We start from the raw sequence: 16,536 nt of genomic DNA on the forward strand, positions 1-16,536 counted from the left end.
ATTTCATAGAAAATAAATTGATACACATAATAATTAAGTGATTTGCCCAAAGTCATAAGATTCAATAAAAAGTTCAGGTAGAAATCTTCATGCTGAACTCAAGTAAAACAGGTAGGACTTTCATGTCACCATAAACTGCTTTTGCTGTCTCTTTGGGGCTCCATCATTTTTCAGGGTCCTAAAATGTTTCTTCAATGCCTTTACTCCTTTTTTAAATATTTTTTAAAGTTTATTAACTGATATTCAGAGGGGAGGAGGGGGAAAGAAACACTGATCGGCTGCCTCCCATACGTGCTCAGACCAGGAATAGAACCTGCAACCTTGGTATGTGCCCCAACCAGTAGTGCAACAGGATGACGTTCCAACCAACTGAGCCACTCGGCCAGGGTAATGCTTTTACTTCTTTTAAATGAAAGAAGGAGAAGGGATTAGCAAAAGAACATATATGCATGACCCATGGACACAAACCACCATGTGGTAATGGCCTAAATGGTGGGAAGGGGGGCATAGATGGCAGCTGGGTAGAGGTGAGCAAGTAGGGAAAAAGTGGGAACAACAGAAGAATAAAATACAATAAAAAATAAAAATAAAAAATAAATGCTCCATACACTGCCTAAGTCTCCAAGTGAGGTATTTTCCCCCCTGACTGTAAACAGTTGACAGAGGGGCAAGGGTAGAGCCAAAAATCAAAGAAATAACTTAAAACTTTAATCTGAAATAATAATGTACTGGGTCAGACTTTCATTTAAATCTTTACTATTCTATTTATTCCAGCTCAGTAGAGTTCCCCAAGTTACGAGATGATTTGTTCTCCTTATTTACCCACACATGAATTACTCTTCCATTAAAAAAAAGAGTCAATCTTTTCTTCCAACATGGGCTACCAAATAACAATTCTTCCTAGTTAATATCTTGTATGACCTGAGCAAATGCTAAGTCAAGATAAGACTTCAAAATGTAATTAGCCTTCGAGTATTACTAAACTCTAATTAGTAAACTATAGACTTAAGTCTAAAAGGTGTTTGGTTTGAGCTTAGCTAAGGTATTAGAAGCATGTAAGATTGAAAACTTTCTGAAATGAAAATGCAGTTAGTTCAATTTTAAGTTCCAATTTTGTGGATTGCCCAGGACAATCATTTTCTAACTTTGCTCCAGATGCGGTATTTTCAGCCTGTTGCTGGGGGTGGGGTATGGTGTGGGGAATGAACACCTAACTTCGTTTTTAAAGTTAGAAACCTAGGTTCCAGTACCAGCCCTGTGACCCTGAACAAGTCAATTATCCTTTAGAATGCGGTTTCCTTGCATACAAACAGAGATAACATCTACACCTCACAAGAAAAAGGAATTAAAAATGCTTTCTGAACTGTAAAGCCTTGTTTCTTATATACAGTCTCCAGGCCAGCAGCCCTAGAATCACCTGATAGCTTATAAGAAATGCAGAATCTAAGGCCACATTCCAGACCTACTGAATCAGAATTCACATTTTAACAAGATCTCTAGGTAATTCACGTGCACATTAAAGTCACTAACAATATAGTATCAACAACACTTGACATCCTCCTCTTCAGCTCAACCATTTCCCATACTGAGAAACTACTAAACGTGGATTCTGGCCTAGGTTTCACCACTAATCTGCAACATAATCTTGGGCAAATCACTTCAATTCTCAAGATCTTCCTTCTTATGTGTAAAATGAGGTTTCACCACTAGTTCCCAACCAGAGGATCCTGGACCCTTGGAGTCTGAAAAGTGGTAATCCAGGGAGGCAAGATAGTAAGGTAGCTAAGAGCGTAACTTTGGAACCAAATGGCCCCTGGATCACTTAGGCTCTGCCACTTAACACACTTAACAGTGTGTGACCTAGAAGAAGTTGCTTAACCTTCATAAACATCAATGTCTTCAACTGCAAAATTAGAATTATTAATAGTACCTACAACTCAGAGATCAAGCAGTATACCACATGGTTACAAATCAGTGATCTGCTAGGTGACTCTTTCCAGGTGATAGAAATAGTCTACAACTTGATTGGGATGGTTGCACAGATGTATACACCTTGCAAAGTTTTGCAAACTATACGCTTCAAATGGATGCATTTTATTGTAAGTAAATTATACCTAACAAAGCTAATTTGAAAAGTAAATAAGAAAGAGGAAAGAGAATGTACTCTGGAGTCAGATTCTGTGAATTCAAATCCTTGCTTTGCCTCTTGCCAAAGTGGAAAACTTTGCACAAATTATTTAACCCCTCTGTGACCTAAATTTCCACATCTATAAAATAGTACTAACAGAATCTAACTTAAAAGGGTTGTTATAAGGATTACAATAAAGGTTCTTATAAGATAAGATATATGAGAGCTTTGCACACTAAGTGCCCACTCTTATTATTATTTCTATTGGCTATTTTCAATATTTCAAAAATCACATTTATTCACAGTAAGGATGCAGTGAAGATATTATGCAGCTCTGCTCTGAACTTATACCAATTATGTCAATACATTAAGGTAATCAGTGAGTGTAGGTCAATACGGTGTGATAACAGTGACTAGATCTCCTCTGACTGACAGTTATATGTGCCTTTGATTAATTAAAATGGGGTAAATACATTCATAATTACAATTTATGTAGAAATAATAAATTAGAAGAGGCAACTCAACTACATGCTTTGCTACCTGTACAAGAACTGAACAACAGATGTGCAGTAGCTAATCACCAATAGACTTTGCCCTGCCGTTTTATCCCTAGTTAGCAGTTTAGGCAGAGAAAAGAGAGTGGAAAGGGACCTAAAAAAATTTTAAAAAGTAAAGAAAAAGAAACACAGCAATGAACTATGAGCAGCTAGATGCCTTGAATGGCATCATGTGTATGGCAGAGGCAGCTGGTTGAAGCCTCTCAGGTCTTGTCTGGCAGTGGCAAGAAAAAAAAGACCCCTTTGCCCCACCTAAATGAATCTCATAATAAAGGTCGAAAAAGTAAGGGTTGCCCTGCTTTTCATCTGCCCAATTCCTGAGAAAAGGATGGGAAGAGGGGTAGCAAGCTTGTGAGAAAGGACAGCAACTACCTAGCTTTTATAACCCCTATAAAACCCACAGTTACGAATTTTAAAATATATTTTAGCTTTCCGATAAATAAACCCTCCATAATATGTCAATTCTTCGATATTCTTCTTTCAAATACATTTTTAGTAATGCATTTCCCTTGAAAATAGGAAATGCCTATTTGAACTTACCTGTTTATACTGCTGCTAGCCTGTTAGCTGCTTTGATCAGAGTATCTTCACATAGTTTTGTACTCTGAGTCAAGGACTAAAAAAAAGTGTTCAACAACTATGTGCTGAACAAACAAGACATTCTGAAAATTTTTTCGCTAGGTAATTCTCCTCAAAGGTCATAATTAAAGCAGAGCATTCACTTCCATTTCCCTTTAGGTAATATTTCTTCCATGAAACCAACTACACCTGAAACTCCACTTCCTGTAGACAGTATGTCTTGCTAGAAAGAGCTGTGAGACTTATATTTGAATACTATTTCTGCCACTTAATAGCTATATGATGCTGAGCAGGTTACTTCTCTAAAACTCAGTATCCTCAGCTAAAAAAGGGGAATAACATCATCTACTTATTACTTCCTAGGAATGTCCTGAAGATTAGAATTACACAAGCAGTCTTCACTTGGCAAGGTCCTCATATGCACAAATTTCAGTCCCCACAGTTTAGTTAATACCAATCCCCCAACAACACAATTCAAATTTCAGTTACTTACAGTATATTAACTGCGAGTAATTAAACATAGCACTACAAACTTTGCTACTAGACCTTCAGTCTGCAAATCACATGTAAATAATAGAAGCACATCACCATCAGTGATTAACCAAGTCACTTCTTTCATAGTCTGTTGGTGGATTTGACAAAATAAACTGCAAAGGAACAACAGTTAGGCTGTTGGAGAACTTCTCATCGGCAACAATAAAAGCCAGGACATAATGGAATAATATTTTCAAAGTGCTGTGAGAAAAATCTCTCTCTGCCTAAACCGCTAACTATGGATAAAACATATCTCTCTGCTGAAACTACTAAGGATAAAACATCAGGGCAAAGCCACTCGGTGATTAGTCACTGCACATCTGTTACTCAGCTCTTATGCAGACAGCAAAGCATGTGGCTGACTTGCCTCCTTGTTTCCTGGTGATGAATGTATGTGACATTTTGCAAAAATGAACAATCAAAAGAGAGAACAGGCCAACAATGATGAAAGTACAGCAAAGGAACAAAAGTGACAATGTTAGAAGTGAAATTCCAATCATTCACAGGGTGATAGAAGAAACAGATGACCATGACAATGTTGACCCCACTGTCGTTTGAGAGACTCTAGGTATGCAAGCAGAGGAACTTAGTGAAGGCAAACTTATTGACACAAATAAATGACACAAAGAAAATGGTTGTGAGAAAAGTATGAAGATGGACCAGAAGGGACACCAGCAAAAAAACTTAATATTAAAGGAACCCTCAGAGCTGTTTCACAATGTGGAAAGTACAAAGAATAAAATGCTGGGAGCTGATTCAAACTTAGAAAGGAGTATAACAATTCAACAAGGCATAGAAAAAATACTCCTTCCATATCACATGTTATAAGACAAGAAGGCAGGCACTGTTCAAGCTACCCTTAAGTTCTTTAACAAAAAAATAAAACATTTTAATCCTCAATGTACTACATAAATATTAGTTTTACTATCTTTTTCATTTTTCTATATATTTATAACCAACAAAAAAAGGGTTTATAATGTATGACAAAAATTTTTAAAGGTCACAGAACAATCGTAACTTTTCCCACTAATTAAGATCACTTTGCCAGTTTTAACTTGCATGGTCACTTATGTTGTCATTTATGTTGCACAATGTGTTACAAAGTGAGGACTACCTGTACATATAACTTCTGGCACATCAAGGTGCTTATTATTTCACAACTAAAATCTTCTACCCTTTCCCCTGGTCCTTATAATCTGCTCAAACAGAAAAGAAATTTGAATTCAACTTGGCTGATGTTAAGAAGATAGCTTCTAAAACCCATTGCCATATCTGAATATGCAATTCCCTAAACTCATCTTTATGTTATCCAAAACACACCCACTGTAATGCTGAAAGATAGGATTCTTGAATAGTTATTCTCTTTTTCCTTTGTGATAGTATACTATTTCATGCTTGTCCTCATCCCTTGCATGGAGAATATTAACTAACAATGAATATGATAGAAGTAACATGGTATAGTAGCTCTGGAGTCAGACCTCTACTTGAATACTACCTCCACACCACTCTTTGCAACCTTCCTTCTTAGAGTACAACCTTACTACTTACTTCAATTTCCTAATCTGCGAAATGAGGATAATAATGCCTTCTTTTTGGAGTTATGGTAAAGACCAAAAGAGATAAGATATATGAAGCACTCCACAAAGTGTGGTAAATAGGAGGCACTTAGATATAGTTATTGTCACTATTCTTACTATCCTCAATGTTTGTATCATTAGTTTAAATATTAGAATGACGACAAAGTTGCACTTGTTTTAAAAACATCATTATTAATCAACATATAGTTCACTTGCTGGGTAAGAAAACTTGACCTCAACTTCCTCCAGGTCATTTTTTTCTCCCAAGGTGCATGTGCAAAGGGTGGCCAACATTCACTCATCATCTTCTTGCAACCCCCGATTCCTATGTCAAAACCCGCCCTGCAGTCTGCTCAGAGCTTCCTCTTCTAAGGACATTAATAACTAAAGCCATTTCCCATTTCTCAAAGCTATCTGCCAGAACAGTAGTATCTAGTTCACATGACTTAACTGTCAGTTTTCTCTTTTCATTCTAACCCTTAGTTCTAAACTAAGAATCATTACTACCTATAGTGAGTGACCCATAAAGATGAAAAGAACCTAAAGGCCAACTAAAGCTGACCCACCCTTTTCTCTACTAAACAAACAATTCCCCCTAAAATATTCATGTTTTGAGTTAGTTAAGCAATGTCTGTTTTAACACTTTCAGTGTCAAAAAGTCCTCTACCTCAGGAGTCAACCCATTCCAAGATGCCCCATCTTTAGATAAAAAGCTGCCTATGTTGAAGCAAAATCTCTCCTTACAGTTAGTTTCCACCCACAGGTGCTAATTCCAGATTATAAGAACTACTGAAAGTTTAACTCTGTATGACAGCCCATCTAACTTTTGAAGACCCTGGAGTTTCTCTTCCATCTCCAGTTCAGAGAGCATGGTTTTACATCCCTTCCCTCGTGGACCTCCTCTGGACCAGGGACAGGCCTGCCAACACCATCAAAGAAACCGGTAAAGCGCTTCCTTTGCCAACATTTAAACTGCCAAGTACTTACCCTACAAATGATTCCTTGGCCCACATTTTCACCATTATTTTTAAAATATTAATTTAAACCAGTAGTTCAGGAAATATCTCAGCCTCAATCGTGGTATAAAGGGAATGGTACTAAAGTCCTAAAACTTCAGCACGAGTTCTGTTTACCTCCTTTTTTTTTTAAAAACTTAGCCAATTACTGGAAACCGAAATAAATAGGATCAGCTGGTAGGAAACCCTTCCCTCTCTTCTATAAGTCAAAAACACATGTCTGGGAGAAGGACTCAACAATGGGAAGGTTAGCTAAAAAGTGTGCTCCACATCCTGAGAACGTGGAGCAAATGAAAAAAAGGAAGTAATAGACAAAAATATTCTCTATCCCTCGCCAGAAGCAGGTGCCTGAAGAAGTATCAATCGCTGTGCTCTCAAAACATGACCAAAGTAAACAACAGAAAGAGAAGTGTCCGATTCTTCCTGTGCTCTTCCAGTCTGGCAGGAATGCTCATCTGGGGAAACACACACACACCACACACACGGCCCGGGGAAAGGGGGGCAGTGGTGGCCGTTAGGGGCAGCAGCTGAATGAAGTGCAATCAGGGACAGCAGTGTTCTCGGATGACCCCTAACCTTTAGGCAGTCGGAGAGGGGGCAGAGCAGAAGGCACTTGGTCCCTTGTGTTCTTGGGACCCTGGCACCAGCCGGAAGGTAGAGACTAATGAGATGCTTTGCCTTCTACCTCTGGCGCAAACTGAGAGTTTAATAGTTGTGCTCAGGTACTTGAAGATGTCCGAGGTGGGAGGGAATGGAGGTAGGGGGTTGAGACCCAAACCGTTTCCTGGAGGTGACCGAAGAGGTCTAACATTAACAGAGAAAGACCTTAAGAATTTTCACGTATGGGGGAGGGGAGATTAAACGGAGATCTGTTCCCTTCTGTGCCCTTAGGGTGGTGGCAGCAACAGTAGGAGCAGGTGTCCCCCCCCTCCCCCAACACGTCCAGACCCCGGCGTCCTCGGCGACACACTCGACTCCCATCCGGTCCCTCCATCTGCAGCCTTTCCATTCCTGCCTCCCGGCCAGGGCTCCCACTCTACTCCCCGCGGCCGGGCCTGCTGCCTCCCTGGCTGCCAGGTCCGCCCTCACCCTTCCTCACACGGCGGCGTCTCCCTCGCAGCCCGGCGCCCTCTCTCCCACCCTCCCGCCTCAGGCCGGGGCCCGGGGCCGGAGGTCGCACTCACAGAACTCGGCGATGTACCAAGTCACCGCGTAGTTCTCCTCGCACCAGTCCAGCGTGGAGGTCGTGTGGCCCCAGTAGCCCTCACGGTCCGCGGCCGGAGCCATCGCGCGCGCCGCCGCCGCCCAAGACGCTCCGCTCGCTGCGCTGGGTTCCACGGGCTCCCAGGCGGGCTCCGGCCCTACTCGCGCGCTCGCCCCGAGCCGCCCGCCCCCTCTTCCCGGAGGGGCGGAGCCTGGCGCCGTCACCGACAGAATCCTTCAGGGAGGCCCCGCCCCCTTGCGCCTGGAAGCGGTCTCGACCCACCCCGCGCAGGGTCCTCTACGAGAGGTCGCTGGGGTTGTCCTGCCCCTTCCTTCCCCAGGAAAGGGTGTGATCCCGAAAGGCGGTGGGCGGTGACTGGGGCGGCCTGCCCCGCCTCGACACGCCCTTGGCAGTAGGTTCGGGGTTCCTGATAGCCTGAGGCGGTTTTCTGGCAGGATGTGTTTGAACCTTCATCTGCATGCGTAGTTCCATTTAATTGGGACGGGGGTGGGATGAAGCCTTCAACCAAGCCCTGGCTTGACAAAACCTGTGCAGAAATGCACCTCAGCATCTTCCTGTGGCTGCAGGCCTCGAAGGAGGCCAAAAACAGAACACACCAAGCCCCCAGGATTCCCCGGAAATACACTGATTTTTCACTCAAGGTATAAGTAAGTGTTTCTTGGAAAACAAAGGGAACAGGTAACAACAACCTTGGATTGAAAAAATAAATAAATATGGGCTTTGAGATCCTAAAAAAGAATGCAGCCAGAGCAGGAAGAGTTTACCTGCTTCCCTTTGGGCTCCCAAGGCCAGAGGTATCTATCCTCTAATTATAATTGTGCCGTACTGTCCACGCAACCAACAACCTCTCCGACTTCCAGCCTCAAGACTCAATGCTCCACAGAGCTGCTGAAGGGATCTTTTAAAACACGAATGCAACTGCCCCTACCCCTTGGGTTCAGCTACACCAAACCCAACCCTAGCTTGCAGTATGCTAGGTCCACTTCCATCTTCCTGCCTTTGCTCCTGCGGTTCAGCTGGGACCTCCTTCTTCCCTTCCTCATTTAGCTAACTTCCACCGGCCCTTCAATATCCAGCTTCTTGAAGCTCACCCTGACTCTCACACCCAAGAGTTCCCTTGCCCTTTGTTAACATCCACCCGTGATACATCCAAATTAAAGAGTTTGCTTTCTATTCTTGATAAAGAGTATAGTGAAGGGTGATATGAATGCTGTTTTCCAAAGAAGTAAGTCAGCCAAGTGTAATCAAAGGTAAAAGAGAAAACAAGGGGAGATGAGGAGTCCACAGCTTCCTCATAAATTGACCCTAGCAGGTGATAGATGCAGAACCTTTATTACAGGATGCAAAACCTAGAAATAGAAGTTGTGGGTATTAATAGAAATAGTACGATATCTGAAATTGCTCTTTTGCACCTCAGACATTGAGCTTCTGCTATATACACAGCCCTTGGCTGAGTGTTGGGAACACGGGAAGTAAATAGGAAAGATCTAAGAGGCAATCTCTAGACAGATAAAAGCCTATGAGGTGTAGGAAAACTATTTCTAATAATTTTTATCTCATTCTCTAAAATTTCTGTTTTGTTTATATTTTTAATACATGTAATGATCATAAGTGTATATATACATTTTACAAATCAATAATATGCATATATTTGTATACTCAAAATGAAAATGCACACTCAAAAGTGATTTGCTGATGAGATTGCAATAAAAACAGTGTAGAGGCCACAACAATAGAGTGTGATAATACTTTGCTAGTAGTAAACCCTAAATTAGGATGTTGTGGGAGCCCCTTTGTGGAAAGAACCCCTCACTCAGTCGAGTGGTTCAAGGCAGGAAATGAGGCCTTAGCTAAATCTATACCCTGCATATTGTTCATCAATTGTGGGGGAAAAAGATCTATGACCAGGACAAAATTTAGGAGAGAAAAATTCTCCTGCCCAAGAAAAAAGGTGTACTGCCCAATACCACTCAGAAAACACAAAGGAGATTTCCCAGTCCTTCAGCAACATCTATTGTTCTTTCTCCCTTTTCTAAAAATCTTTTCCTCTTTGAGTATAAAAGCAATGCATGCAAATGTAAGGGACCCAGAATAGCAAAACCGATCTTGAAAGTGAAGATCCAAGTTGAAGACCTCACACTTCAAGATTTCAACACTTAAAACAAAAGCTACACTAATCAAGACAGTGTAGTACTGGCATAAGGACAGATCAATGGAGTAGAATTGAGACTCCAGAAATAAACCCTTATATTTATAATCAATTGAGTTTCAACAAGGATGCCAAGACAACTCAATAGGGAATTGTCTTTTCAACAAATGGTGCTGTGACAACCGGATATCCACATGCAAAAGAATGAAATTAGGCTCCTTCCTGACACAATAAACAAAATTTAACTCAAAATGGATCATAGACTTACATGTAAGAGTTAAAACAATAAAACTCTTAGAAGTTTAGATAAAAGTAAATCTTTGCTCATATAGACTACCAAAAGTATGGGTAACAAACAAGTTAGATAAATTGGACTTCATCAAAATTAAAATGTTTTTTGTTTAATTGGTACCATTAAGAAAGTGAAAGGACAACCCAAAAATGGGAGAAGTACTTGCAAATCATATGTCTGATAAGGAGACTTGTATTCAGAATACATAAAGAACTCTTACAATTCAATAAAACACAACACAATTAAAAAGTGGGCAAAGCATCTGAATAAACGTTTCTCCAAGGAAGACGTACAAATGGCCAATAATCACAAGAAAAGACATTCATGTTTGCCATTAGAGAAATACAAATCAAAACCACAGTGAGATGCCACTTGTCACACACTAGGATCACTACAATCAAATAAGAGCAAGGGTTGACACAGATGTGGAGAGACTGCAAACCTTTGGTATTGCTGGTATGTAATATGCTGCAGTCACTTTGGGAAATAGTTTGGTAGTTCCTCAAAATGCTAAGCAAACTTACCACATGACCTAACAATTCTATCCCTAGGTATTTATGTCCATAAAAAGTTGTATAAAGATGTTCATAGCAGCATTATTCATCATAGCCAAAGAGTGGAAACAAAACAAATTCCATCAACTGATGAATGAATTCATAAAATGTGGAATATTCATACAATGGAATATTATCTGGCAATAAAAAGAAATAAAATACTGACACATGGTATGACATGGGTGAACTTGAAATGTTATGCTGCACCAAAGAAGCCAAACACAAAAAGGTACATGTTGAATGACTCCATTTGTATAAACCAGCCAGAACAAGCAAATCTATAGAGATAGAAAGTAAACTAGTGATGGCCCGGAGAGGGGGTGGGAGTGAGCACCGATGCGTGCCGGGCTTCTCTGGGGATGATGACAGTGTCCTGAAATTAGACTGTGGTAGTGGTTGCACAGCTCTGTGAATATGCAAAACAAAACAAAACCTTGAATTATGTAATTTAAATTGAACACAGAATGTTTTAAATGGTTGCACTATATAGTACGTGAATTATATCTTAATAAAGCTGTTATTTTTAAAAAGCAATGCATTCTTATGTTGGAAAATTTAGACTACACCCCAAAAAGTGTAAAACATAAAGGAAATCACTCATAATCCCACAAACTAGCAGTAACTATTGTTAACATTTAGGTGTATTTTCTTTCAGCATTTTATCTATGGATTTGTTACATGATAATGTTTATATTGCCTTTACATTTCACATTCTTTCATAAGCATTTCACATTCCATTTAAAAATCCATGGAAGTATATAGTTATGTCATATTCAATTTTATAGGTATACCACAATTTAATTATTATCGATCGTGTTACTATTCCCTTACTAGTGGGTATTTAGGTTATTTCCAATACCTATATTTATTTTTCAACTAACAAATGAGAACCCAATTTTGAAAGCTTTCAACCACATTTCTATTGAAAACCTTTTTTACTAGTTCCCACAACAAAGAAACGGATATGTTTTTTCACATTTTTGCTGTTACAATCAATGCCGGCCTGAACATTCATCTTTACAAATCTGATAAGTATGTGCAAGAGTTTCTTCGGCATATTGCCTATGGATGGAAGAATCTGCACATTTTCAAATTTATTAGATAATGACAAATAGTTTTCTAAAATGTTTTTACCAATTTACATTTCCACAATAAAATTATGCTTCACCATATAAAATGTATTTATACAATAAAAGGATACTCCACAATAAAAATACATAAAGTCCTGAAGTTTTATCACTCAGAGGTAACCACTAACAATATTTTTATGTATAACTGGCCAAACATTTTTCTCTGTGTGTGTTTTGTTAAAACACATACATGTCTTTTTTATTTGACTCAAGTTTTAAAATACAGGTTATTTTTGGATCTCCCTATTTTCACTTACTCTACATGATAAGCATTAAAGAATAAATGTCTTCTGCATCTACTGATGCTTATGCATCCAGCTGTATCAGTAAAGTAATCACCATTCCCGATCACAGGCCTTGAGGTTCAGCTGCCACCTCCGTGGCTGGACCCGGGGCCGCAATCCTTAGGCAGTTAGTGCTTCCTTCTCCTTGCTCCCCAGTACCTTGTGCATTTCCCAGCCTCTGCCTTACTGCCTGCTGACTAGTTTGTACCCACAAGGCAGTTACGAGTTCCTGGAGAAAAAGGATCACCCATATTTTTCAAAATTTATTTTCTTCTTTTCATTGAACTTAGGGAGGTGACACTGGTTAACAAAATTATACAGGTTTCAGGCACACAATTCAATAACACATCATCTGGACACTGTGTTGTGTGTTCACACCCCAAGTCAAGGCTCTTTCCATCAACATTCATCTCCCCTAAAACCTCCTTCATCTCCTCCCAGCAATCGCCACACTGCTGTTCGGGGACGACCAATATTCATCTCTATGTTTCCAGTGCCCAGCACTGGGCCTCACGTGTGAGCAAACCCATTGATATTTCTCTGATTAAGTAACAAATCACTTTTATAAAGTAATCTGGCACAAAAGTTAATATTATCAGCTCTGATAGTTATTGCAAAAGAAAATCTCTTAATAAGCTATGATTTAGGTCCTATTAACATCTCTCAGCCTCAGTTTCTCCACTGAGAAATGCAGAAGCAGTAGTACCCACTTCGCGTATGGATTAAATGAAAAACTTAGCTGCTAAATATAGTACCTGAGAGATGGAATAAGATCAATACTTCTCATGGTATCGTGGTATCATTATTACTTTTAAGGAAGGAGAAAGACTCCTTGGTGAAGCATAGGAAATCATAGTGTCCACCACGCACAGGGGAGGTGGTGGGAACTGTTTGGCCCTGATTTTCCCACCAGCCAAGTTTTGTAAACTAAAATGAAACGGGTTACAGAGAACAAAAACATCAAATTCACACTTCCTATCTAAGTTTCCTTGGTCCCCAATCTCCTAGCATTTCCCCTGAAGCCCTTCCCTACTCCCCATGCCTTAGTCACAACCCATCTCTTGCTGTCTCTCCTGCATTATGCTAGACAATAGAAGAGGACAAAAGAGATCAATTTTAAGGATGGAAATGAAATGTAATAGTCAATTGTAACAGCTAACACTTATACAATATTTGCTCCGTTCCTGACACTGTTCTGAGTACTCTTCAGTACTACCTTTTGAGACAGGATGGTAAGAAGCTAGGAAAATTCCTTGGCAAGTGAAATAGGGAAACTGAGACAGACAGCTAAACAAACTGGTGGAGCAATTTACAGCCAGAGACAAAGGTCGCCTCCCCAGAGATAACAGCTAGGCCTCAGCTGTGTTGTAGCTCCAAGCCCAGAAAAGCAGCAAACCCAAGTGGGCAATGCCAGGACCAGCTGCAGTGACTAAGGACCCTGGCACTGACCAGTCAAAGGAGGCCAGGACCCTGAAAGGGCACACGTGGAAAACTGATGGAGTCTGCTGAAACCCTCCCCTAAGATTTCCCCTAAGGTTCCCACCCTTAAGAGAGAGATAAAAGCCTTAGGACAAAGGAGCCAGTTTTCACTCTTCTGCTAAGGAGCAGCCCGCTCCACTCCCTTTCCCCTTTCCTACCCTCATCTCTTCCCCCAAAGGCATGCGTCCCCTAAGCTGGTCTCAGGCTATCCCCTGAACCTGTCCCCAAGGCCACCCTTTCTCTGACTTCCCAGGGAACTAAGGCAGCCCAATCTGGACTATCCCGTTGCTTCTTCTACGCTCATCCCTTCCTTGTTTTACTGTGCCCAGCTTTAATACACGTATCCCCATAGTCACCTGGACTCATGTTGTAAAATCTTTCTGACCCAAAGTCAAGAACCCAAGCACTACAGCTGGCCCTAGGCAGACCCACTCAGGGCCAGCCCACTATCCAGTAACACTTTTACAATCTAATGACCCTACGAATGAGGGCTAGCTTTGGCCCTCATTTACCAATGATGAAACTGACACAGTAAGATTAAATGTTTCACCCAAGGGCACCCAGCTAACAAGCAGCTGAGCAGAGGCTAGAATCCAGGCGGTGTGGTGCCAGAGGCCATGTTCTTAACTACTGTCCCAAGCTAGCCCTGCACAAGCTCTGAAGAAGGGGCTGTGCAGAACAGAGAGGACTTTGGCCCACATTGGGTTTGCTTTCTCCCTGCATCCAAGCTGTAGGAAATAAAGCTGGAGAAGTCTCCAAGGACAATACCATTAGGGACTCAAGAGGTTTTAAGGAAGAGGTCAACATGGGTAAATTTGCTGAAAGGAGCACAAATTGATTGAATTGGGAAAGACTGAAGAAGACATAGAGCTACTGAAGAGATTTGCTGTGTTGTTAGGAAAGTTGTGATGGAGAGGAGGGGCCAGAGTTACAGATGTTAAGACGGTAGAATCAACTGGATTTGGAAAGAGATGTGGGGTGGGGAGGAGGGTTAAGGAGAAAAGAGGAAGCGGACTACTCCTAGGTTTCCAGCCATTCCCAGCTGCTGGAAGACCAGAAAATAAATCTAGCTGTAGTGGATGGATGGGGGTAGGTAGTCAGTGCAGGAGGCAGAGAAGGCATTTTTGAGCAAGAAAACAGCCTGCAAGGGCTCAAAAGGGAAATGTGGGCGGAGAAGGAGGCATTCAGCATGGCTGACTGGGTATGCAGAGATGGGGAGAGGTGAGGACAATAATCAAGGACCAAGAATGGAAAGAGTGGGGACTAATACATTGTGATGGGCATTTGGGCTTTATCCTACAGATGACAAAAATGTTCACGAAAGGGAATGACATGTTTCCGTTGTCAGTGAGAATTAGGTTCTGCCACCTGATCACAAAGAAGACATTCCAGGGACCCACGCCTGAGAGATTGTGGGGTGGCAAGATAGTTTGTTAGTGTAGAAATAGAAACTGCCCCTCATTTTCCAGTGTCCCATCTCCCTCCATCCCACCACAGAACATCAGAGCCAGAAAGAGAGTCAATGTCCAGAGATTTTGTGCTGTACCAGAATATAGTCCAGTCCAGCATCCAGCCAGCTTAACGCGTGTTTCCAGCTGCAGTCCACTGCTGTGCTGTGGTGTTCAGCCTCCCTCTGGAGGCTGTGTGTGGAGTCCCCACAGCCACAGGCATGTGGCTGCTATAGCCACATGGCTCTGGAGAGAGGACATGTGAATGCACCCAGAAGAGAGAGAGACAGAGAGAGAGGGAGAGAGCGAGCGAGCACAGGAGCACTTCATTGTTCCCCTGGGATTATAATTAGTTTGGGCTTGGGATGGACCAAGTACCTGTTCAAAAGAACCAATTAACTTCCCAAACTTTCATGGGCTTTTGGATAGGGTCCATTCCCCAGTTAGACTGACAGGCCTTTATGGTCCAGCACCTCCCCCTATGGTGCCGGTGCCGGAGGAGGGAAGGAAGGAGCGTTAGCCCCCTTGGCGGAGAATGCTGTAATCCCCTGAGGTGTGAAACTGTAGCTTCCTGGCCAGCAAGCAGGCTTCTGTTCCCCATTTTATTAAACTCAATGTCTGGTTCCCTTTAGCTCCCCTTCTCAATATCTAGATAAACACTGATGATAACATTTCCACGTGCTAAGGAAAACAGATTTTTGGTTTTGTATTTTTTTCTAAGAGGTTGGGTGGAGAAAAGAGAGGAATCAGGAAGATTGTCAGGTATATACTCTTAGCAAAAGATAGGCCAGTCATGGGGTTATAAATTGTAGCATAAAGAATATAGTCAATAATATTGTAATAACTATGTATGGAATCAGACAGGTACTAAACTTATTGGGGTGACCACTTTGTAAGTTATAGAAATGTCTAATCACTGTGTTGTACACCTGAAACTAATATAATATTGTATGTCATCTATAATTGAAAATAAAAAATAAAAGTAAAATCATATATAAAAAGTAATGTAAAGGAAAAATAGAAAAGAATACAACATTAGAAACATAGACAGACAGGTGAAGTTGCAGAGCAGGCCCTGCGGAAGTCCTCCCACTAGCCTCCCTGAAAGGGACTCCGGGACCCTCCCTTGTGAGAAACAGGAGAGCTGAGGTTCACCAAGTCAGCTCCTGGCCCCCAGCAAGCCGCACCCTGGGGGGTAAGTCGCCATCCTTGTGATCAGAGTCATCAGCCCTTGGTGAAGCACCTGGAAAGTTGTAATAAAATAAATTGCATGGGGTTGAGTATTCATTAAAGAGCCCTAAATGGGTTGTTTTGTATAGAATAAGGCTGTGGAAATGTCGACAAGAAAAAAACCTACAGACACTTGTGCTGCATACAGCAATTCCTCCTTTCAACATTGCCTACAAATGAGCCCTCTCTGGCCTTTCTTTCACTCACAAGAATTGTTTGCATTTGCACATATTTGGGTGCCTGGTTTTCTTGTATCCACCCAAATGCTTCCAGTTGTTATCTGGATGCTGACCCAAATCTCTATCTCTAACCCAGATCTGTCTCCAGAGCTTTAGCCCTTGAATCAATTAAGAT

At 41.4% G+C, this 16,536-nt stretch overlaps 1 protein-coding gene across 1 annotated transcript in view; it reads right to left on the bottom strand.

Annotated features, from left to right (window-relative positions):
• The window catches only part of ACER3 (alkaline ceramidase 3), a 119,309-nt gene extending 111,541 nt beyond the window's left edge, over window positions 1–7,768 (bottom strand). Inside the window, exon 1 of the mRNA XM_028516494.2 lies at window positions 7,576–7,768. Within this exon, the coding sequence (XP_028372295.1) occupies window positions 7,576–7,678 (103 nt within the window). The 5' untranslated portion in view covers window positions 7,679–7,768. The remainder of the gene's footprint in view (window positions 1–7,575) is intronic.
• Window positions 7,769–16,536: the final 8,768 nt, after the last annotated feature.

Source organism: Phyllostomus discolor, chromosome 6 (assembly GCF_004126475.2).
Source record: "Phyllostomus discolor isolate MPI-MPIP mPhyDis1 chromosome 6, mPhyDis1.pri.v3, whole genome shotgun sequence".
NCBI classification, from domain to species: Eukaryota; Metazoa; Chordata; class Mammalia; order Chiroptera; family Phyllostomidae; genus Phyllostomus; species Phyllostomus discolor.